The 23,090-nt window shown below is 39.8% G+C and overlaps 1 protein-coding gene across 1 annotated transcript in view; it reads left to right on the forward strand.

Moving 5' to 3' along the window:
- The window catches only part of LOC149298082 (glutamate receptor ionotropic, kainate 4-like), a 168,076-nt gene that overhangs the window by 118,186 nt on the left and 26,800 nt on the right, over positions 1–23,090 (forward strand). Inside the window, exons 10-13 of the mRNA XM_089487973.1 lie at positions 10,320–10,427; positions 11,217–11,420; positions 17,582–17,695; positions 19,765–19,874. Coding sequence (XP_089344099.1) covers positions 10,320–10,427; positions 11,217–11,420; positions 17,582–17,695; positions 19,765–19,874 — 536 coding nt within the window. The remainder of the gene's footprint in view (positions 1–10,319; positions 10,428–11,216; positions 11,421–17,581; positions 17,696–19,764; positions 19,875–23,090) is intronic.

The following is a 23,090-nucleotide window of genomic DNA, read 5'->3' on the forward strand; positions in this document are numbered from 1 at the left end:
ATAGACATAAGGCAGATGTGGCGGCCATATTTAAAAAAAATAAATCAAAATCTCAGCAGGGCAACTACGGGTCAGTGAGCTTGACATTTGTAGCAGGAAAATTATTTGAAGGCTTGTTAAAGGCATATACTCAAGAATACACCTTAAATTAGAATATAATTAGTAGAAGTCAACATGATGTTGTAAAAGACAGGTCTTGTCAAACCAACTGTGACGGAAGCCTCCATCACTGGGGCCACTGGAGAAGCCTGACTGCCAGCCTCCTCCCTATTGACTATGGGCCCTGGGTTTGTAAAGGCTTCTGTGGCTACCCCCAGCAGTATCATCTCATCACTGGCTGAGGGGATTATCTCCAGCAGACAGCCAGGATCTGCAACCAGGGAGTGACCACCATTCTTTGATGTTTAATGTTGTACAAATCAGTCTCCCCCCTATTGTATTGTTAATCCCGTTACTGCCCCTGTTGTCTCTGAGAGGCAGATTAAGGGGCGGTTTGTGTCCCAATATCTTGTTTTATGTTAATGTGTGTTTTGCTGGATATATCCAGCTCTGTGTGTCTAAAATAAATCAGTCTTCGTTTGGTTTTACCCTACACTGAGTCTTGGCTAGTGACTGGGGAACCGGGGAAAGTGTGTTGTCCCAGGCTAAGGGAGCACAAGACAGCGGAGGTAGTCGGTCGGACTAGCCAGCTCCGTGACACCAACCAAATAGGATTCTTTGAAGAAGTCAGTACAAATATAAATCTGGGAGTGACATTTATTTGATCTATTTGTGCTCAGACATTTTTCATGGTTCCACAGAAGAAGGTTACTGTATAAATTGTCAGAAATAAGCTTAGAGGCACATTTATGTACTTGGATTAGCCATTGGCTGAAAGAATGCTTGTAAATGGAAGAGTGGTTGTAAATGGAAAATTATCTCAAGGGTCTGTCCTGTGTCCTCCTCTTTTTAATTTGTTTATTGGAGATCTCCCATATTAAATTGAGAGCCATGTCTTAGAATTTGCTGATGACACAATGTTAGGTAGGGAAAAACAACCTAAAGTTGATGTTAATTCTCTGTGGGATGATTGAGACAGAGTTGGGGGCTGGGCAGGCAAATGAAGTTCAGTATAGACAAATGTAAAGAAATGAAAAATAATAAACTTTTCCTTTAAAGGTATCTCCCTGAGAAAAAAAAAACTAATGAGAAGGATTTGGGAATATTTGTAGACAACAGACTTTATATTATGCTTTATTTATATTGGCATGTAAGAAATGGGGTATTACCATATTTACTGGATTATAAAATGACCCTGAATATAAGACTACCCTATAGGAAAAAAGTTTTAATTAATGTAAACTATTTTTTTCATTTTTAATAAAACTATGATTGAGAAAAATGATTGTTTTGTTCTTATTTCCTTTTATTTGCCAACCTGCCCCCCAGGTATGCACATCTGCCCCAGACTCGCCACTCTGGGGACAAAATTTGCCCCCAGCTATGCCAACCTTTTTATGCCAACCTCTTTAGCTAGTCCTGACCTTGTGCGGCCTAACAGATTTGCCCGTGAAGATGTCGGGTGCATCAGCTCAGGAGTAGCTGTACTGGAGGAAGCTGTTCCTTCTTACAGCCGAGGGAACAGCGTCTCTAGTATGGGTGGGGTTGAGAGCGTAAGAAAGGCTAGACAGGTTGTGGTGGTAGGGGACTCTATTATTAAGAGAGTAGACCTGGTAATCTGCCGCTCTGATGGACTCAACCGGACAGTTTGCTGTCTCTCGGGTCCAGCCTGTTGTTGACAGAGTGGATGAATTATTGGGAGGGGCTGGGGAAGACCCGGCTGTCATGGTCCTTATCGGTACCAATGACAAAGTCAGTGGAAAATGGAAGGTCCTAAAGAATAATTTCAGGGAATTAGGAGGTAAACTGAAGAAAAGGACCTCCAAGGTAGTATCTTCAGAAATACTACCTGTGCCACGCGCAACAGTAGAAAGTCAGCGGGAGACAAGAGAGGTTAATGCGTGGCTAAAGTCATGGTGTAGGTGTTTTGGCGTTCTAGAGCACTGGACTAATTTTGCGCATGGGTTCAATCTTTATAGCGGTGATGGATAGCACCTAAATGGAAGAGGGTCTGCTGTGCTGGGGGAGAGGATGGCTAGAAGGTTGGAGGGGTTTTTAAACTAGTGGTGCGGGGGACACAGAGATCTAGAAAATTGGGATAGCACAGAAAGGAGAGGGGCTTCAGATCAGAACAAGGGGGGTGGAGATGGGGGGGTCAAGATCAGAACAGAGGAGGTATGTATTAATAAAAATTCTCATAAATAATATTAAATGTATGCTTGCTAATGTAAGGAGCCTAAATAACAAAATGGGGGAACTAGAGGCAATAGCATACACTAAGCAATATGATATAATAGGCATAACAGAAACATGGTGGGATGAGACCCAAGCAGGAAGGGAGGTGGAGTATGCTTGTATGTTAATAACAAGCTAAAGTCTAATATTAATCATCTTGAATGCGACAAGGGAAATGTGAAAGCTTTATGGGTAGATATCAGCTTGGGGCAAAAAAAGGAAATGAACCACTGGTTGGGATATGTTATAAGCCACCTAATGTTATCAATGATGAGGAAGAACAGCTGTTAGAGCAAATTAAGAAAGCTGCACATCTGGGTAACACGTTAATTATGGGAGATTTTAATTGCCCGGACATAAATTGGGATAGAGGGACTAGTAGTTCTGCAAGGGGATTCAGGTTTTTGAACCTGTTAAATGACACCTTCATGTCACAACTGGTACAAGCACCAACTAGAAAGGATTCTTGTCTGAATGTGGTGATAACAAACAATTTTGTCTAACATTCAAGTGGGGGAGCACTTGGGTAATAATGATCACAATATGGTGTCTTTTTAAATAAACTCAAAAAATAAATTGCCCATGGGGAATACTAAAGCATATCATTTTAAAAAGGCCAATTTCAATAAGATAAGGGCAGCTTTACAGTGTATTAACTGGCATAAACTCTTTAGGGATAAAAACACTGAGGGAAAATTGAGTATTTTCAAACAAATATTAGCAAGGTACACTTCTCAGTATGTACCACTAGGTAATAAATATAAAAGAAACAAATTGAAACCAATGTGGCTTAGTGGGGAACTAAACCAGAAAATTAAAAATAAGAAAATGGCTTTTACAACATATAAAAGATATAAGGAAGCCAATAAAGCATGCAAAAATGTGATTAGATGGGCTAAACTAGAAAATGAGAGAGTGATAGCCAAAGAGAGCAAAACTAACCCCAAAAAATCTTTAAGTAAATAAAGTCTAAAAAAAACAAAAAATGAAAGGGTAAGTTCACTAAAAACAGAGACGAGAATGTTGGTTAGGGAGGACCAGGAAAAAGCAGAAACTTTAAATAACAATTTTTCCTCAGTATATATTAAGGAGGAACCTATGGCAAGGGATATACATAGGACTACTGAAACAAATTTGCAGTCAAACTGTGATTGGATCGCTCAGGACAAGGTGCTGCAGCAACTAACAAAAGTTAATGTCAACAAAGCTCCGGGGCCTGACGGTATTCACCCACGTGTACTTAAGGAGCTTAGTCAGGATATAAGTGAACCTCTGTTTCTAATCTTTTCTTTCAGGAATTGTACCAGAGGATTGGAGGAAGGCACATGTGGTTCCTATATTCGAAAAGGGTTCAAACTCTGTGCCCGAAAATTATAGACCTGTGAGCTTAACTTCTGTGGTTGGGAAAGTATTTGAAAGCATAATATTCAGGAATTCATTGGGAAGAACAGTATTATTGAAACATAATGAAACATAGGTCCTGTCAAACTAATTTAATTGCATTCTACGAAGAAGTAAGTAGAAGTGTAGATGAGGGTGCGGCAGTGGATGTAATCTACTTGGATTTTGCCAAGGCGTTTGACACGGTTCCACACAATAGGTTAGTATTCAAACTGAAGGAAATTGGTCTAGATACAAAGTTTTGTTCTTGGGTAGAACATTGGCTTAGAGATACAGAGAGTTGTTATAAATGGTACATTTTCAAGCTGGACAAAAGCGGTGTCGGGGTGCTAGCTGGAAAGGTAGGGAGCGTAGAGCAGGGTAGCACCAGATGGAAAGAATAAGCCAAATACAAAGTCCGAGTGATAAATCCGGGTCAGGGCAGGCAGCGAAGGAGCAATAACGAGAAACAAGCCGAAGTCGAATACCAGGAGGTCAAACACAAAAAGGCAGGATAAATGGGGAATCGCACAGAGCAGAACACAAGGCACTAGAAGCTCAATAACTAAGCCCAGACTGAAGGGTGAGCTGGGTTTTATATTCTACAGGCCAGGTTCCTCCCACTGACTCACAGGTGTTACACCTACACCCGAGAGCATAAGTATTCCCCACCATGGGGGTTAATTAGGGGTTAACTTAGTCTTCCCTGCACTACCGTGAGGCGGCCAGCAGAGGGCGCCTGAGATTGGGATTGTGCGGGAGCGCGCCTTGCTGTAATTGCCGTGCGCGGCCGCAACAGCGTGGGGGCGCGCCTCGCAGCAACTGCCGCTGGCGGCCGTGATGGCCGGATGATCTGCCGCGTGGTTGCCGGCACGGGAGGCACCGGAGGACGAGGACGTAGTCCGCCCCGCAACGGAGCACGGCGTCCAGCCAAAGACCCCGGTAAGGGGCATGATGAGGGGCTGGGGGCCTGACAAGCGGTAAGTGGTGTCCCTCAAGGTTCTGTTCTGGGACCACTTTTATTCAACATATTTATAAATGACCTGGCAATAGGCATTGAATGCACAAGCAACCTACACCCTAAATGGTAGTGAATTAGGGTTAACGAAAAATGAGAAGGATTTGGGAATTGTTATAGATAACAAACTAGGCAACAATGTGCAATATCAGTCAGCAGTTGTTAAGGCCAGTAAGGTATTGTGGTGTATAAAAACTTAAGGGACATCAATATGCGGGATAAAAATATAATTTTGCCTCTGTATAAATCAATGGTAAGGCCACACCTTGAATATGCTGTGCAATTTTGGGCACTTATTCTAAAGAAGGATATCATGGCACTAGAAAGGGTGCAGAGCAGGCTACAAAATTAATAAAAGGAATGGAGCACTATAGTTATGAAGAAAGGTTAACAAATTTAAATCTGTTTAGTTTAGAAAAACGGTGCCTCAGAGGGGATATGATAGCATTATATAAATATATTCGGGGGCCAATACAAACCATTGTGTGGAAATCAGTTCATAAACAGGACTATGCATAGGACACGTGGTCATGCGTTTAGACTGGAAGAAATGAGATTTAGTCGAAGGCAGAGGAGATCATTTTTTACAGTAAGGACAATAAGGATGTGGAATTCTCTGCCTGCAGAGGTAGTTTGATCGGAGTCTGTACAGACGTTTAAACAGCAACTGGATGAATACTTGGAAAAACATAATATTCAGGGATATAATCTTTAATTATGGGGAAACAGCTTATTGATCCAAGGAAAAATCTGACTGCCATTTTGGGGTCAAGACGGAATTTTTTCCCTGTTATTGCAAAATTGGAAAGAGACGAATTGGGTTTTTTTGCCTTCTTTTGGATCAACAGCAACAATATAACAGATATAGGAAAGGCTAAACTAAAAGGACGCATGTCTTTTTTCAGCCTATATAACTATTTAACAATGTAACTATGTCAAAATGAGAGGATACAATTATTTGGAGTGAACACAGTTGGATGGCTAATCTGGTTCTGTTCTACAGGTATATAGACGACCTGTTCTTAATTTGGAAGGGAAAAGAGGAAGATTTTAACCAATTTCTAGATCATATAAATAATAGTGATATGAATATATTTTTAAATACTACTTATAGCACTGAACACATACAATTTCTGGATCTGGATATATATATAGAGAATTACAATATTAAAACCAGAACTTTCTTTAAGGAAGTAGTTGCAAATAATTTTATTGATCCAAAAAGTTGCCATTATAGTCCATGGTTAAAGGGAGTATGTAAAAGCCAATTTTTACATCTAAGGCGAAGTTGCACTGAAGTGGAGACGTAAAAGGAACAAACCATGGTTCTAAAACAGAGGTTTACAGAAAAGGGATATAAAGAAAGTGATATTGATAAAAATATCCCCAAAAGAAGTTATGGAGAGGTCAGAATTATTGCAATATAAAAATAAGAATAAAGAAAATCTAAATCATGAGTGCCCTCCAGTTATCCTAGACTTAATTTAACGTCAAAAAAGTAAAAAAAAATTATTAAAAAAACATTGGCATATTTTATTAAAAAATGATGTTTTTAAAAATGTTTTCTAATATCCCAAATATTATTTTTAGGGGAACCCCAGATTTAAAACACAAATTGTCTAAGAGTTATATAAAAGAAATAAAAAAAGAGTCCCTTCAGTACAATCTATGTTAAAAACAAAAGTTGGCTTTTATGGCTGTAAATGCTGTAATGCCTGCAAAGTGGCAAAACAACAAAAAATCCCTGTAGAGAATTTCACTTCACACACTAAAGATACAAAAATATGATATAAAAAAACTGTTACCTTGCCACTCTACTAATGTAATTTATTTATTGCAGTGTCCATATGGACTCCAATATATAGGATGCACATCACTTAAACTAAAAGTCAGAATAAATGAACATCTCAGGAATAAAAGAAAAGGCTTTATTCAACATTATTTTTTCGAAATAAAGGAGCAGTATCAGTCTTGTGGCTGTGTGCCAGTATCTGCCCTGTGCTCTGCCCTGCATCTTCCTTACTCCGGGGGGGGGTCATTTTATTTCTAATATAGTTAAAGGGATTTAGTCTTGTGGCTGGATGTGTCTGCCTGCCAGTGCCTGTCCTGTACCCCCCCCCCCACACACACACTTCAATGCCCTTCCTTTCTCTGGGGATCAATTCTTATTATTTTTTCTAATATGGGGGGATCAAATCTGTCTGTCAGTGCCTGCCCTTACATAGTTACATCAGTGGCATCTCCACCTTTCATATTTAGGGGGGGTCACACGGAGGGACAGGGACCAAAGTAGGGGGCCAATTATAAAACGCTACATATACACTATATATGTATTTGTAACTACATAATATGTACTTATCTCTTTGAAGTAAAGACCTTGATTGAAGTAGAATTTCAAAATAACACCTAAACTGGCATTTTTTCATTCTTTAATATTAGACCCTGCTACCAATATATATTATTATTAGCCCATGCTGCCGATATATATTAATATTAGCCCCTGATGCTGATATATATTAATATTAGACCCTGCTGCTAATAGATATTAGACCCTGCTGCCAATATATATAAATATTGGACCCTGTTGCCGATATATATTAATATTACCCCCTGCTGCCAATAAATATTAATATTAGATCCTGCTGTGATTAGACCCTGTTAACAATATATTGTATAAAATTGGACCCCAGGAAAGCATTTCTTTGCGCCAAGCTCCATGCGCCTAGCATGCAATCACTCCCTCTGTTACCACACCGACTATAGATTAGTGAAAGACTGTGAGAGTCAGTGCAGTCTTCCCTCTTTCTCACCCTACCGTGACATTAAGAGGTCCTCTTCCACCTAATCATCCCCAGAGTCCCTTTGTCCACTCATTCACTATGCCATACCTCTCTTTTACTTACTCCCTGTAGTTCAGGTATAGATCAAATAAACACATGTAAACAGCACTGCAGGTATTGATCAACTCAGTAAGACACACAGACCCTGTATTTGCAGGTATATATATAAATAATGTATGGAAACATAGCATAGAATATATAGATCAACAGAATAACACAAAAACCCAGCTTTACAGGTATAGATCAATTGGAATTCACATAAAACTCAGCATTAAAGCATTAAACATAAGGTTTCACACCCCAAAGGCCAGCCCTAGCGTCCACACTGCCCACATAGAACATGACCAGCACCCAGATAACACACATAGAACGTGCCAACTTTGTCCCCAAATAGCCCATCGTACGACATCTTTGTCCAAAAGCAGCCCGTCCTTTGCCATCTTTGTCCCATCAACACCCTGCCTGTGCCATCTTGGTTCCTAAGGCTTAAACACCCTGTTTATGCCATCTTTGCCTTTCTTCAAACCAATCTCACAAATTCATTGATTTTCTCACTCTTTCACACAGTTCTTCCACAGATTAATTCATACTCTCACTCATTCACACAATTCATCCACACATTAATTAATTCATTCCCTCACTCATTCACACAATTCATCCACACATTAATGCATACTCTAACTCATTCACACATTAATTCATACTCTCACTCATTCACACAATTCATACAAACATTAATCCATACTCACACATTCACACATTAATTATCTCACTCATTCACACAATTCATACACACATTAAGTCATTCATTTTCACTCATTCACACAATTCATCCACACATTAATTCATTCATTTTCACTCATTCACACAATTCATCCACACATTAACCCCTTAATGACAAGACAGTTTCTTACTGGTAGTACATTTTGGGACAAAGGCTTTTTAACATTTTTCAGTGTTGCTGTTTAGCTGTAATTTTCTTCTTTCTCATTTTGTGCACCACACACATTATATATAGTTTTTTTCAGGACAGACAGGGCTTTCATATTATCTAATTTACTATTAAAAAAAAGATAAAATTAGTTTTTCTCACTTTATTTTGAAAAATCTTTTACTCATCTGTAAAAAACTAATGAAAAACCTGCTAAATAGATTCTACTATTTGTCCTGAGTTTAGAAATACCCAATGTTTTTATGTTTTGTTGCTTTTTTCTACACGTTATGGGTCAATAAGTACCAGTAGCGTTTTGCTCTATCAAAACCATTTTTTGCCCAAAGCTGGTCATTCTACCCCATGTGCTATTTCAGGTATCATTGAAGCTGGCCAATACAATTTACCCCATCAAACCATATATTTTTGAAAACAAGACATCCCAAGGTAGTTCAAATGCTGGTATTTTAACTCTTTCCATGCACTAATTGTACCACCAATCTTTGTCAAACTTTATGGTAGTAAAAATGTTTTTGCATTTTTTTCACACATGTTGTACTTCAGGTATGAATTTACCGCTCCTGGTACATGTCCCTGTCAAACAACACCCCAATATGTTCAGCAACATCTCCTGAGAGCAGGGATGCCCCACATGCACGGGTTATCTGGGAGGTAAAAGACCTTTGTGAGGTGTGTATTTTTTGCCATTTAGACATCTGGTCAGTATGTGCCTACGTCCCATATTTGGGACATCTTTGAAGCCGGCCAATCCCATCTAATCATACTTTTTAAAAAACTAGGCACCCTATGGGCATTTATAATGCCAATATTTTAACTCTTCAAAATGCAGGGATTTTTGTGAAGATATAGTGCAAATTGTAGGACTTATCTATTATATATATATATATGCATATATATATATATATATATATATATATATATATATATGCATATGCATTTTTTGGTGACAGCGGGGAATTATTTTTTACATGTAACCATATTTTTTTAATTTTTGTTTATTTATTTTTTTTACTAATCACACTGATTAGTGAGCTGGGCTCCATAGACCTTGCATGAGCTAGAGAGTTCTAGCTCATGGTATTTTAACCCTTTGAGCTAGAACTCATTCATTTTTCAGTTGGCGACGCCATCTTGTGAGTGGCGGCAACGTCATTTACATGATGGCACTTGTGGTTGCCTTTGTCTATTGAAGGTTTCATTGCATGTGATTGGTTACAAAACGGATGGCATGAAGCTAGTCCACCTGGCATCTGGGAAGCCAGCATCAGCTGTGCACCCAAAGCATAGAGGGTCAGGGGAGAGGATTATGTCCTGTGTCCTCAATGGTAAGGCAGTGCAGCATGAAGGGGTTCATTTGTAGGGTATGTCCCAAAATACATTCATCTAGCTTTAATGGGAAAGCAGGATATTTGAAAGATAAGTTATTAAAATATCTTGTATGGAATCATCATAATCCCTGTGTTATGGATAAACAGTAGTACAAGAAGAAATTTTAATTTGATGGGCTATGGTACTATGTTATAAAAAGTATACAATGTTTCTGGGATTCACAGCATATTGTTTGTTATACCCGTTTGTATAAAATCAAATGAGCACACTTGTCATTGTTTCCATTGTTAGGTGCTTTGTTGAATTAAAATATGTTTGCATTGCTTGCTTGTTTGATTTCCCCCCTGTAATAGATGTATCACTTGTTTGTGCTAAAATGCTGAAAATATTGCAAAACAGAAATTATTAGAGATCCAACATTCAGTTGCTTATATTGTATAAAGAAAAGTATTTTGTAAACTTCCAGATTGGACAGTGGCACGTCAATAATGGCCTCTCCATGGATAAGAGATATTTTCTCCTCAATATTTCGGACAGTCTTGCCAACAGGACCCTGATTGTTACTACTATCCTAGTAAGTCACATTGCTGTGTAAAATGCAGAACCAAATATATGTACCCTATCTTTCATTACAAATAACATATTTCCATGCAATGCAATTTTTGATAGGGTCACTACAGCCTTTGCTACAACTAATATTCATGTATTTTATAGTCTACCTTTTTATTAGACAATAATACGCATTCTGGTTTATGCAGCCACTGTCACTGCTAATACTCATTTTCATACATTCTGGGCTTTCTATGCATGGTCATTTTTTCTTAGTGAAATTGAGTGTTGGCACAGGGCGTGATATGCGTGGGAGCACATTACGTTTTAATGCAAATGTAAGGTGCGGCCGGACATATCTAGCTGGAGGAAGGGCAGAAAAGAGATAAAGGAGAAATAGAGAAGAAAAGAGGAATGGATGAAAAGAGGAAAAAAGAGGAAATTAGAAGTGAGAAATAACAGAGAGAGAGGCACAAAGAGAGAGAGAGAGATGATAGGAAAAAGAGAAAGCAGATAAGAGAGAATAGAAGTCAAGAAATAGGAGAAAAGAAAAAGTAGAAAGAAGGGAAATAAACACAAGAATATCGAATGGAGGGAAACTAGCAAAAGGACAAGAAAGAATTGCAAGGAGCAACAAGAGAGAGAGAGAGAGTACAACCTTTTAACTGAAGAGCAATAACATTTTGACCCCCTTCAGCAGCTGCAGGTCTTAAAAAGGTGCAATAATGCAAGTATGTGTTCACAGTAATGCATGGTGATGCATTCACCAATTTCCATAACATCCTAGTAATACATTTTCTTATTTGTTTCCCAGGAAAACCCATATTTGATGTTAAAGACCAATCACCAAGATCTGGAGGGTAATGACCGGTATGAAGGTTTCTGTGTGGATATGCTAAAGGAGCTAGCCAATATTCTACACTTTAACTACAAAATCCGCCTGGTTGCAGATGGTGTTTATGGCGTTCCAGAGCCGAATGGCTCCTGGACTGGCATGGTGGGAGAATTAATATCCAGGGTAAGGACAGAGGCAGGGTGGGAAATCTGATGTGAAAAAGCTAGAACAGTGGTAAACCTGGCATCAACAAAAATAGAGCTGTAAAAAAGTAACCTAGAATGTATCTGTGAATGAAGCTGATATGGTGAAGTATTGGTCAGAATTAATAAAATTAATATGTTGGAGACCTGGCATTAAAAAAAAAATGTTGCGCAAGGAAGTATTTACATCTAAATGGGGCCCAGATCACCCCCCCCCCATGCAATTCTGGTCAGGCACTGGTAGTGGAGAGATTTGTTGTACCAGCAGTGAAGGAGGCTGTAGGAGTTTCAATGTTATACCAACCTGCAGCCTATCTGGTGTTCTTTTTGTTCTTGACCCTTTGACTTAACCCTCTTCAGTCGTTATAGATTCTATTTACCTTTTGCTTATAACCTGATAAACAGTTTTGGGTGGCTTGGTTAGTATTGGAATGGAAATAGTTCAATCAAGGACCCTGCCAGAATAAAGACTGCTGTGGTGTACTCTTTACGTCCCGTGCATATGCAGTGTTGCATATATCTGTGAGATAGGCCCAGTGGTGCTGCCAGACCGTAGCAAATGCAAACAAGTAAAAGAAATGTTTTTAATCCTTTTGTCAATAATTTGACCATGATGTAATAGGTAAATAGTGAAATCATATCGTGCCCCAGCCACTTTATGTCAGAAATCGGATGCCACTTCAAACTGCTTGAATAATCGTATGGTATTGTTTCGTTAGGACACCCTCACCTTTTTATGTTCATATCCCCTCACACTGCGCCTACACAAACCCATTTTCACAACAAGGTTGAGTAATGCATAGCCACTGATGAGTCACTCTCTTAGGACATTGGTTACAATACCTGATCCTGTTGGCAGGGTTGTCTTGACCTTATTTGGTAGGTATGAAGGTGCGAAACTGGATCTCCAGACTCACTAAACACTCCAAAACACTAAAGCTACATCCCCTCAGATTTTTTTAGCTGGATAAAGACTGGAGGTAAAGACATGCCTATGTACCTAGCTGTACCTAATTCTTGTAAGCAATAATCAGTGCTGTTATTTGCTGTGGTAATTTTCCTGTGACAGTTTTCATGTTCACCAATCTTGATAACCTTCAAAATATAGCAATATAATGCTCACACTACACAGTACAATTTCCTTGTGCTGTAAGTATATGTTAACTGTTACCAACTGTTAACTGTTAGCAAGTGAAAAGTAAAACAAAGATAAATATGCTCTACTTACCAACTGCTGTTAGGTAATTTACATATTAAAAAACTGCACAAACATTTCAGGACAAACAGCCCCTTTATCAATGTGCCTGCCAGTAGAGCATTTTATCTAATATCAAAGATGAATAAAAGACTGGAAGCCAGCAAAATTCTACAATTCCATGTACAGAGGTGTTTGGAGTGTATATTCATGTGCTTCCAATGTATCCATCACTAATGAGCCCAATCATGCCCTGGCACAATAGCCTGCTGGGTAGGCTAACTTGCTAGTGCATGGATTTGGAAGGTGCTTAGCAGTCCTATGTACTTGCAATAAAAATAAGTTCTCTAGCCACCAAAAGTCAGGAACATTTTGTAGTTTCTATACCAGTCATGGCACATGGAAAATGAATTACCTGTACACCCTTAATTCAAATGAACATTTTTTCCATGTAAACCTTGTTTTAAAATAGACTACTCCAAAAATGTCATGTCGCCAAGACTGCCAGCCGGCATGAGGTCTCCAGGCGACGTCTACTTAACCTACGGCAGACTGGAGCATGGTCCCATCAGGTAGATGCTGCTTGAGGCACGCCCTTAACAGAGGAGAAGGGAAGGGGCAGATCAGGGGCCAGATTTCAAAATCTGTTACTGCTTAGCAGAAACCCTAATGTGGTCCTACTTATTGTGTTTGCTGTGTTGAGTTTGTGTATTGACCCTCAGCTTGCCTGACTACTTTCTGACCTTTGCTTGTATGACTACCCGTTTATTGTACAGAAACCGGCTGTGTCTGACCATCCGTTCTGGCATCCAGTATATCCTGTTCTGTGATTCTACCCGTAGTACTACCTATTCATGTATCTGGCTATCCTGCCGTTCTTTGCCACCTATACTCAGTGCCTCTTATACTTGCCAATATCTGAGCCTCCACAGTGTTGGGGTCATCTAAGTGCCTATCCACTTAACTTGGGGCTCAACCCCTTGCTGGGTGATTCATCGTAAGAACTTCACTGGTGTGTGCTCCTAGGTTACAGAAGATGTGACATTACACTAGGCTCATAGACTCTGAGTTTGGCAAGATGTTGGGAGCCCATGAGGCTCAGCTCAATAGCATGGAGGACATGATTGACCAACTTAATCAAGTATTGATTTCAAGATCTGATCCTGTTCCCAGTACACCCAAAATGCTTCTGGTCTTGCAGCATCTGCTGTTCTAGGGCAAACTCCAGCAGCCGTTCCCTCCTCTCTGTTACCTGGTGCCTGTGGGGGGTTCCTGAATCAATGTTTTATCCAATTTGAACTTATACCGCAAATGTTATCTTCTGAACTCTTACCTCCTGAGACAGATTATGATGTGGGTAATCATGAAGTTTGGGGAATCAATTTGGCTCTTCAGGAATGGTGAAATCCGTTGGAGCGGGCGAGAAATCCAGTCATCATCCTTATGGACCACAAGTATTTTAGCAAAACCAAAAGATTAAATCCAAGGCAAACTTGTTGGTCATTGTTTCTAGATCTAATATAATTATTTCTTATCGTCTTCCTTACTACTCAGTTGTTGTCTTATTTAATCAAATTTAATACTGAAATTCCAGTCTAATGCCCTAGTCCGCAACAAATGACCCACTGGCTCTATGTCTGTTGCCAAAACAGAAAGGTGCAACGATCTGGACACCCTAGTGCTTGACACACCCAGGATATTATCCCCAGATACTTTTGATGTCCTGAAGTTTAATCCAATTGTATGGACTTCATAGCAGCATGTGTTCTCTGTGCCACCAGCAAAGCCTTCCATTCCCGACCTGCTTGACTCCTTCAGCCGTTACCTGTTCCTACTTGTCTCAGGACCCATTTAGCCATGAATTGTATTGTTGACCTCCCCCTTCTTAAGGTAACACCGTCATCCTTGTCACTGTGGATTGTTTTTCTGAATTATCTAATTTTATTCCTTTACCCAATGTATCCTCTGCTCCTGAACAGGTTCCTATTTTTGTCAAAGAAATACGCTTGTCTTCATGGTCTCCCAGTACAAGTTGTATATGATTTATGGTTGTTTTTTGGAGGACTTTCTCTTCAGCGATGGCAATCTTCAACATTCTCATCTGCTTATCATCCTCAAACAAATGGGATCATGGAGAGGACTAATCAGTTGTTGGAACAGTTTCTCCAGATATTCGTGGGGGATCACCAGGGTAACTTGAACCAACTTCTTCCGTTGGCAGAATTTCCAAGTAATAATGCCTCTCAAGAAGCTTCTAAAATGTATTCCTTCTTTTGCAATTGTGGCTACCAGCCTTCTTCTTTGCCATAATTGTCCAACAAAATCCCAGTTCCTGTGGTGGACCATTTTTTACCCAGTTGCCAGCACTCTGGGAAAAGTCCTGGCAGGCCTTATGGAATGCCTTTGCAATATACTAATGGCAAGCTTATTGTCATCAGAGACTGGCTCCTTCATGCACCAGGGGCAGCAGAGTGTGGCTATCAACCAAAAACACTAAACTCAAAGTTCCTTGTATGAAGCTTGCTCCTTGACATGTTCTTTATGTCTCTCTGCTCAAACTCCCCATCCTAAACCTGTGAGTGGATTCTCATATTGCATATAAAGTTCAGGCCATTTTTGAGTCCAGAAAAGTCAGGAATGCTATCCAATTCCTACTATGCTGGAAAGGAAATGGTCCAGAAGAAAGGTATGCCCTGGCTCTATTAAAGAAATGTAATTCTGACTTTCTGGATAAACTTGGGAAGTTTCAGCCTTAAGTTGGCCCTCGTGGAGGGGGTAATGTACTTTCCAACAGGCTGGAGCTCGGTCCAGTCAGGTAGAATATGCTGGAGATGCGTCTGCTGCATGTGGCAGGGGACACATCCATGATGCATGGCAATGGGTGGGGCAGATCAGGCGCCAAATTAAAAATCCAGAACTTCTATGCAGAGACACCATAGTGTGGTCTTGCTTATTGTGTTTGGTGTGTAGAACGTGTATATAGCTTGCCTGTCTACTCTCCTATGTAGCTGTCAAAAAGGGGATTAATGAAAAAGAAACAGGAAAGAACATTTTTGTTGTATGCATTGTTGCGCATATAAAAGAAATGCAGCAAAGTACTTAAAGTGTATGTGAAAGAAGCCATGGGAAAGATGATATAAGAAATGCAGAGTTGGATATAGACACTACCATCCTGTGCCTTGACTCTCACTTCTATCTCTTGTCAGTGTGTTGGAGTCTCCCATTAGTAACCTGAAAACAACATAATCATAGGACATTGTGCTTCGTGGTGCACTCTGCTTACTTATTCCATAAAACAGACTGCTAGCTTTTTACTACGGCTACTATGGGGTCTTTGTGGTTTAGCAAAAATACTAAAATAATCTGGTGGTGTTTTTGTCAGTGCTTGTGGAATATGGACATTAAATGGTGTGTTTGATTAAAGCAAGTTGCAAAGGCATACCACGCTTACCATGTTTTAGTTTAAAAACGAGAGACTGAATATGTCTATGTAGATGTGGTGTAGTAATTATATTAATATGTCAAATGTGTGTGCAGATCTTTTGGGAGGCAAGACTAGTTTGCACAAGTTCACATTACGTACTTACTTCTGCCACCACCCACTGCACACTTCACTGTAGCTCAACTTCACTTGTTTTTCTTAATTGCAGAACAGTTGAGTTGATGTAAGTTATAAACAAACTGTTTTGCAAACTTTACTTTGGAAAGGGAATCTCCAACTCCCCTCATTAAGAAATATAAGGAATATAGATAAATAAAGTGCCCACTTCCCCTACTCAGTGTGCAGGGGGTTACAGGGTTAAAAATATATCATATGAGTACTGGGCACCCATGCTATATACAGTGGGATGGGAGGGGTTAAAAAAACATGCAATGATATTGGAAATTCAATTATATTCTATATAAGTATGGTGGCCATCTATAACCTCCTTCACCTTCTAGCTACTACACAGTGGGTTGGAAGAGTCACCCCCATCCCATATGTATTAGGATGGGGAGATTAAAATCATATTTTAAAAACAACATGAAAAAAATCAAGATCTAAATGGGTGGGAAAGTGAAATCATTGTACAGTCATCCTATGACCTAGAAGGTGCAACCTGTAAAATTAAAAAAGATTAAAGTATTATACGTCCATCCATTGCAGATTGTCCTTTTTGTCTGTTTTTTATTTTTGGTATACTTTGCATGTCCCCTTTCCAGGGGCTAAGGCACCTAAAAAGATAATTTAACATAACTAGATGGACGTGTAAAGGTATTGTAAAATCATCCTCTCACAGGTTGCACCCTATGGTGCTATTGAGTACCAATGGGACGGAACGTGATTTCCACTGTCTATCCTCCTGACACTTAAAGGGTTTCTTGGTTGCCCCCTCTCAATGGATTTTATTTTTTTTTTTTTTTATTTATTTATACTTTTTAATCACCTCCCATCCCACTCCATACAGGATGGGTGGAGAGAGTGGTCATTGATGGGCACAATTTTAACCTACTATGCCACCATGTATGGAACAGGTGTGAAGAGTGATCATTTTTGTATGGGGAAAGAGAAGGGAACCTTCTGGAACCCCTATGTTAGGTTTTAAGTCACAGCATGCAAGCTTTGTCAAGTTGTTTATATTTGTGTTTGCAATTGCATATTTACTAATATCTGTGTATGTTTTACCAGAGCTATGTCTGCATGATTACATGTGACTTATGGACTCATGGGTACCGCAAGTGCATGATAGCTGCAGATTGACCTAGCAGCAAACTAATGTATAAACAGAAATACTAGCCGTTATACGCATTTCTGTTTTAGAAGCAATACCACCACTTCATTTGGCATGCACTTTCCTGTTTCCATGACTGCAACAACCTTATAAATCACCTCCATGGTGCCTGTGAGGATTGCTGTCAAACGTCTGTTTGACGTGTACTGAAAAAAATTCCTTATTGCTTTACAGAAGGCAGATTTGGCCGTCGCTGGTCTCACAATCACAGCCGAAAGAGAGAAGGTGATAGATTTCTCCAAACCTTTCATGACCTTAGGAATCAGCATTCTGTACCGTGTGCATCTGGTGAGACCTTTGATTGCATTTTCTCATTGGAATAATTAGGCATTTTTTGCATCATGATTACACTCCATAATAGTGATTGCAAATATGATGATTGCTTAATTAAATTGCAAGGTAATAACAGCTGTGAAGATTACACAATATGCTTGTATTCTGGTTCTCAGGGATGAGAACCACTAGACATTTATTTCACTACATAGGTTCTCTATTTTCTTTGATTAATATATATACTTATTTTCATTTTCTTGGTCTCCCTCTGTCCACATGTCCACAAATCATCCAATTCAGCAAAATTACTTATTTTGCCGCTCAGATTTTAGTAATTGACTAAATATACAATGTTATATATGTCACACATTAATGGCCAGCACATGCAAAGTGTTGGGGGATATACAAACTTACAGAAGGGAATCGGTTACTAGACTTGTGCATTTGCCTTTGGGCGAACATGAAAACGAACACGAAGAGTGCATTTTCCTGTTCTTTCCGAAGACACCCCGAAGAGAAGACGGCGGCGGTGAAACGCAGGCGAAGACGAAGACACACACCACGAAGATCGTCTTCGTCTTCGTCTACCATTCTTCCCCCCCCTCTAACTTACCTTGTCTTCGCGGCATCGCGGCAGTTCCCGGAAGTGGAAATCCGCAGGTTCGCCGTCACGGGTTACAGGGCAGTGTGAATGAGCCTATTGGTCGCCTACAGGGACCTCCTCTGGCATCAACCAATTGGCATCGACCAATAAAGTCGCTCGTACGGACATTTAACTAATTGAACAGGGAGGGAGACCAGTGGCATCTGCAGGGTAAGTTGCATTTAAAACCCCAATGCTGCAACTTACCCTGCAGATGCCACTGGTCACCCTCCCTGTTCAATTAGTTAAATGTCCGTACGAGCGACTTTATTGGTCGCTCGTACGGACATTTAACTAATTGAACAGGGAGGGAGACCAGTGGGATGTGCCGGGTAAGTTGCAGCATTGAGGTTTTAAAACCCCAATGCTTTAACTTACCCTGCAGATGCCACTGGTCTCCCTCCCTGTTCAATTAGTTAAAGACCAGTGGCATCTGCAGGGTAAGTTGCAGAATTGGTTGATGGCAGACGAGCCCCCTGCTGGCGACCAATAGGGTCGCTCGTACAGACTGTTAAACTCCTGGTGCCATAACTTACCCGGCACATCCCACTGGTCTCCCTCCCTGTTCAATTAGTCAAATGTCCGTAGGAGCAACCAATAAAGTCTGCTCGTACGGACATTTAACTAATTGAACAGGGAGGGAGACCAGTGGGATGTGTCGGGTAAGTTGCAGCATTGAGGTTTTAAAACCCCAATGCTGCAACTTACCCTGCAGATGCCACTGGTCTCCCTCCCTGTTAATTAGTTAAAGACCAGTGGCATCTGCAGGGTAAGTTGCAGTATTGGGGTTTTTAAACCCCAATGCTGCAACTTACCCGGCACATCCCACTGGTCTCCCTCCCTGTTCAGTTAGTTAAATGTCCGTACGAGCCCCCTGCTGACGACCAATAGAGTTGCTCATACGTACATAAGATGGGTTTTTTCAGAGCAAACGCTCGTCTTATAATCGAGGTCGTCTTATAATCAGACCTCAAATAGAGGTCTGACTATGAGACTAAGATCCAGATCCCTTGCAGCGCTGCTGGGGACCTGGATCCTCCTGTCTGGTAACCTCCCCCAAACTTACCGGTGCTTCTAACTCCCCGGTGTGTTGTCCGGGCAGCGGGTAGACATCTAAGCGATTCGCGTAGGCAACTTCCGCTGCAGCCGGAAGGAGGTTCGGTTAGCAGCGGGGGTTGTCTGCGTCCATCGCGCATACACCCTCCCACTGTCAGAGAGAATTCCCCGGTGCGGGGAACTCTCCTCTCTTACAGTCGGGGAAGGTCCAATGCAATGGATCATTTTAAATGATTTAAAGTGTTAAAATGTAAATGCAATGTCTAAACAGTTATTTTAAATGTACTTCTGTTATTGCTTTATATCCTATTTATAAATCAGTTGACATATTCTTGTTGTTTTTTTTTTATTTAATCACATTTGCCTGCTTATTTTTTTATTACAGGGAAGGAAGCCTGGATATTTCTCTTTCTTAGATCCCTTCTCTCCTGGAGTGTGGCTCTTCATGCTTCTTGCCTATTTAGCTGTCAGCTGTGTGCTTTTTCTGGTAGCTCGGTAATGATTTCCTTATTTCCTTAGGCTTTGGTCAATATGAAGTATAGAATGACTGAACACTATTGATCCCCACCTCCAGTGACACCTTTTCATAAAATATATGAGGAAGGATTTAGTGGATATTTAGCAGTTGTGATAAATTAACATAATTTAAATGTTTTACAGAGATAACATTAACATGATATATCTAAATAATTACAAATAGTGATAGGTATATTTATAATGAACTATCATATGGTCTAGTTAAATAACTCATGGGGTCCAATTCTGTTACCTGCATGACCCCGGTATAAAATGCTCAGTAGGGAATGTAACCAGTAGGCAAATTTAAGTGGTGGATATTTGTTCATAGCAACTAATGAAAAGTACTACTGTACTTGCAATTCTATTGCTGTAACCAAAATAATACAACTCTTGTATAATAATTAACTGTTAAATATCCTTGAAATTGAGTCTATATTCTCAGCTCTTGGAGAGGGGCTATCCAAAAAAAAAAAAATTTCCCCCCCAAAAAACTGGGGGGAAAAAAGCAATCACAAATCTGCTGCTAATGTCTTGGTGCCAGATACCACAGCACACCTTCAGAGGTCTAGTGGAGTCCATGCCTCGCTGGGTCGGGGATGTTTTGATAGCCTAAAGTATATACTTCTGTGTAACCAGTACCATCTAGTGACCAAACATTGTAATAACAGTAATAATTTATTTTATTATGATTAATAGTTGGAGGTAGCATGTTAGGGGACTTTCTAGGGATAATGGAGGGGGGTATATATTTTTTTTAACCCCCTTAAGGACCGGGCTTATTTTTTCTTTTTGTACCCTTTGGGACAGAGGGGTTTTTTTTTAACACTTTTGCAGTCCTTGTGTTCAGCTGTAATTTTCTCCTCACCCATTTAGTGTACCCACACACGTTATATATTGTTTGTTTCAGGACAATATGGGCTTCTTCTTCAGATACCATTATTTTGATCATATCATCTTATTTATTATAAAAAACCTTTTTATGACTTTTATTTGAAAAATCTTTTACTCACCTACAAAAGTACAAGTAGCGTTTTATGATTTCCAAATTTGGTCATTCTGCCTCCGTTTTCTTTTTGGAACATATTTGAAGCCGGTTAACTCAATTTATCCCCATCAAACCATATATTTTTTAAAAACTAGACACCCCAGGGTATTTCAAATGCTGGTATTTTAACCCTTTCCATGCACTAATTATACAACTATACTTTGTCAAACTTTGTAATAGTATTTTTTTTTCTCACAAATTGTAATTTAGTTATAAATACACAGGTCCTGGTTTATGTCACTGTCAAACAACACCCCAATATGTGTTCCGCAAGATCTCCTGAGTATGGTAATACCCCACATGCATAGGTTTGTCAGATTGTTTGGCTGGTAAAAGGCTATTTTTGGGACATGTGAAATTCAGGTTTTTAACACAGTATTTTAGAATTTGGTCATTCTGCCTCTATCTCCTCTTTGGAACATCTTTGAAGCCGGCTAATTCAATTTACACCATCAAACCATATATTTTTGAAAACTAGACAGCCCAAGATATTTCAAACGCTGGTATTTTAACCCTTTTCATGCATGATATTCTACCACCAGCCTTTGCCAAAGTTTGTGGTAGTATATTTTTTGTATTTATTTCACACAAATTGTACTTTAGGAATGATTTCATAGCTCCTGGTATGCGTCACTATCAAACAACATCCCAATATGTGTTCAGCAACATCTCCTGAGTGCAATGATACCCCACATGAATAGGTTTGTCAGGTTGTTTGGGATTTAAAATGCCACATTTGGAAAGTGCACTTTTTTTCCGCAACTTTGGTCAGTCTGTGCCTATGCCCTATCTAACAACACCATTGAAGTTTAGTTTACTCTTTTAAAACGGGCATCCGCGAGTGTATGGCGGATGTTGACGCCCCGGGGAGGGGCCAGACATGGCCCCTTGATGCCGATCTCGGCATTACTGAATGCCTTGACATTGAGTCATTACAGCAACGCCGTTTAAGCGAGGAAAGTGGTCGTTGATCACTTTCTAAGCTTATTAAATTTATTGACGGTTCAGGAAAGTCAAAGGTCGTTAATGGGTTAATGCAAGCTTTATTGTATGATGAAAAAGAGGCAGTATAGGCTGAGGTAATGCTATCATATAAAGAGATTAAGCCGCTGCTTAGGCTCCTATTATTTTATAATCTTGCGGGGGGGGGGGGTTGTCAGTTGTCTCCCAGGCACCTGCAGGGATTTAGCCCAGCTAATGCTTAAAGTGAAAAAAATACACCAATTATTTGCCTTGTTTTTAAAAATATGTTTCACTATCCATTAATTTAAACACCACAGTGTATATGTATCTAATCCCCTAATCCCCACTTCCAATCCATATTCCAATGACACTAGAATTAGCATGAGTGCCAGGGGTCAGGAAACCTTTTTCTTCTTGGAGGACTGAGCATATTTTAGTGGTATTGCCATAGTTAGATTTAGGTGACAACCATGTAGACAGATTACACTTTTAACTAGGGAAACCTGGATTTGTTTTTATTCAGACACATTAATCTATTCATACTAGATTAAATTTTTCAGTGCAGACCACATACACTATATGACAAAACACATGTGGACATCTCTCTTAATAATTGAGTTTAGGTGTTTCAACTCCACCCATTGCTAACAGGTGTATAAAAACAAGCACATATGCATGTCATCTCCATAGACAAACATTGGTAGTAGAATGGGTCGTGCTAAAGAGCTCAGTGACTTTAAACGTGGCATAAAATGCCACGTGTGCCATATTTGTCCCCCCCACTTACATATCCACATCCATGCTATCACATATTTATACATACATACATAAATTCATACTTATTCACACATACTCTTTTATACAAAACTATGCTCCTGGTTACACCCTGACTATGCTTCTGACCACACCCCAACTTGTCTAAGAAATGCCTTGACAAAAGGTGTCAACCCTAATGTGGGCATTTCTGCCTAGATTTTGTGTCTTTAGCATACTGTGCATCTGATCACATGCTATAATGGTACAAACACCACCTCCCTATCCCAGACTGTGCTTTTGCCTTAGTGGCATCTAAAATATATATAGACAACTGTTAGCTATCAGACATTTTCTCAACTAAGGCCCCACACACGCACACACCCTTATCCTCATTAAGCTTGTGTGGTCTAGCTGCTAGCTTGAGATTT

The sequence above is a fragment of the Sceloporus occidentalis genome, unplaced genomic scaffold, assembly GCF_023333645.1.
Source record: "Sceloporus occidentalis isolate IW3139 unplaced genomic scaffold, rSceOcc1.0.p SCAF_35, whole genome shotgun sequence".
NCBI classification, from domain to species: Eukaryota; Metazoa; Chordata; class Lepidosauria; order Squamata; family Phrynosomatidae; genus Sceloporus; species Sceloporus occidentalis.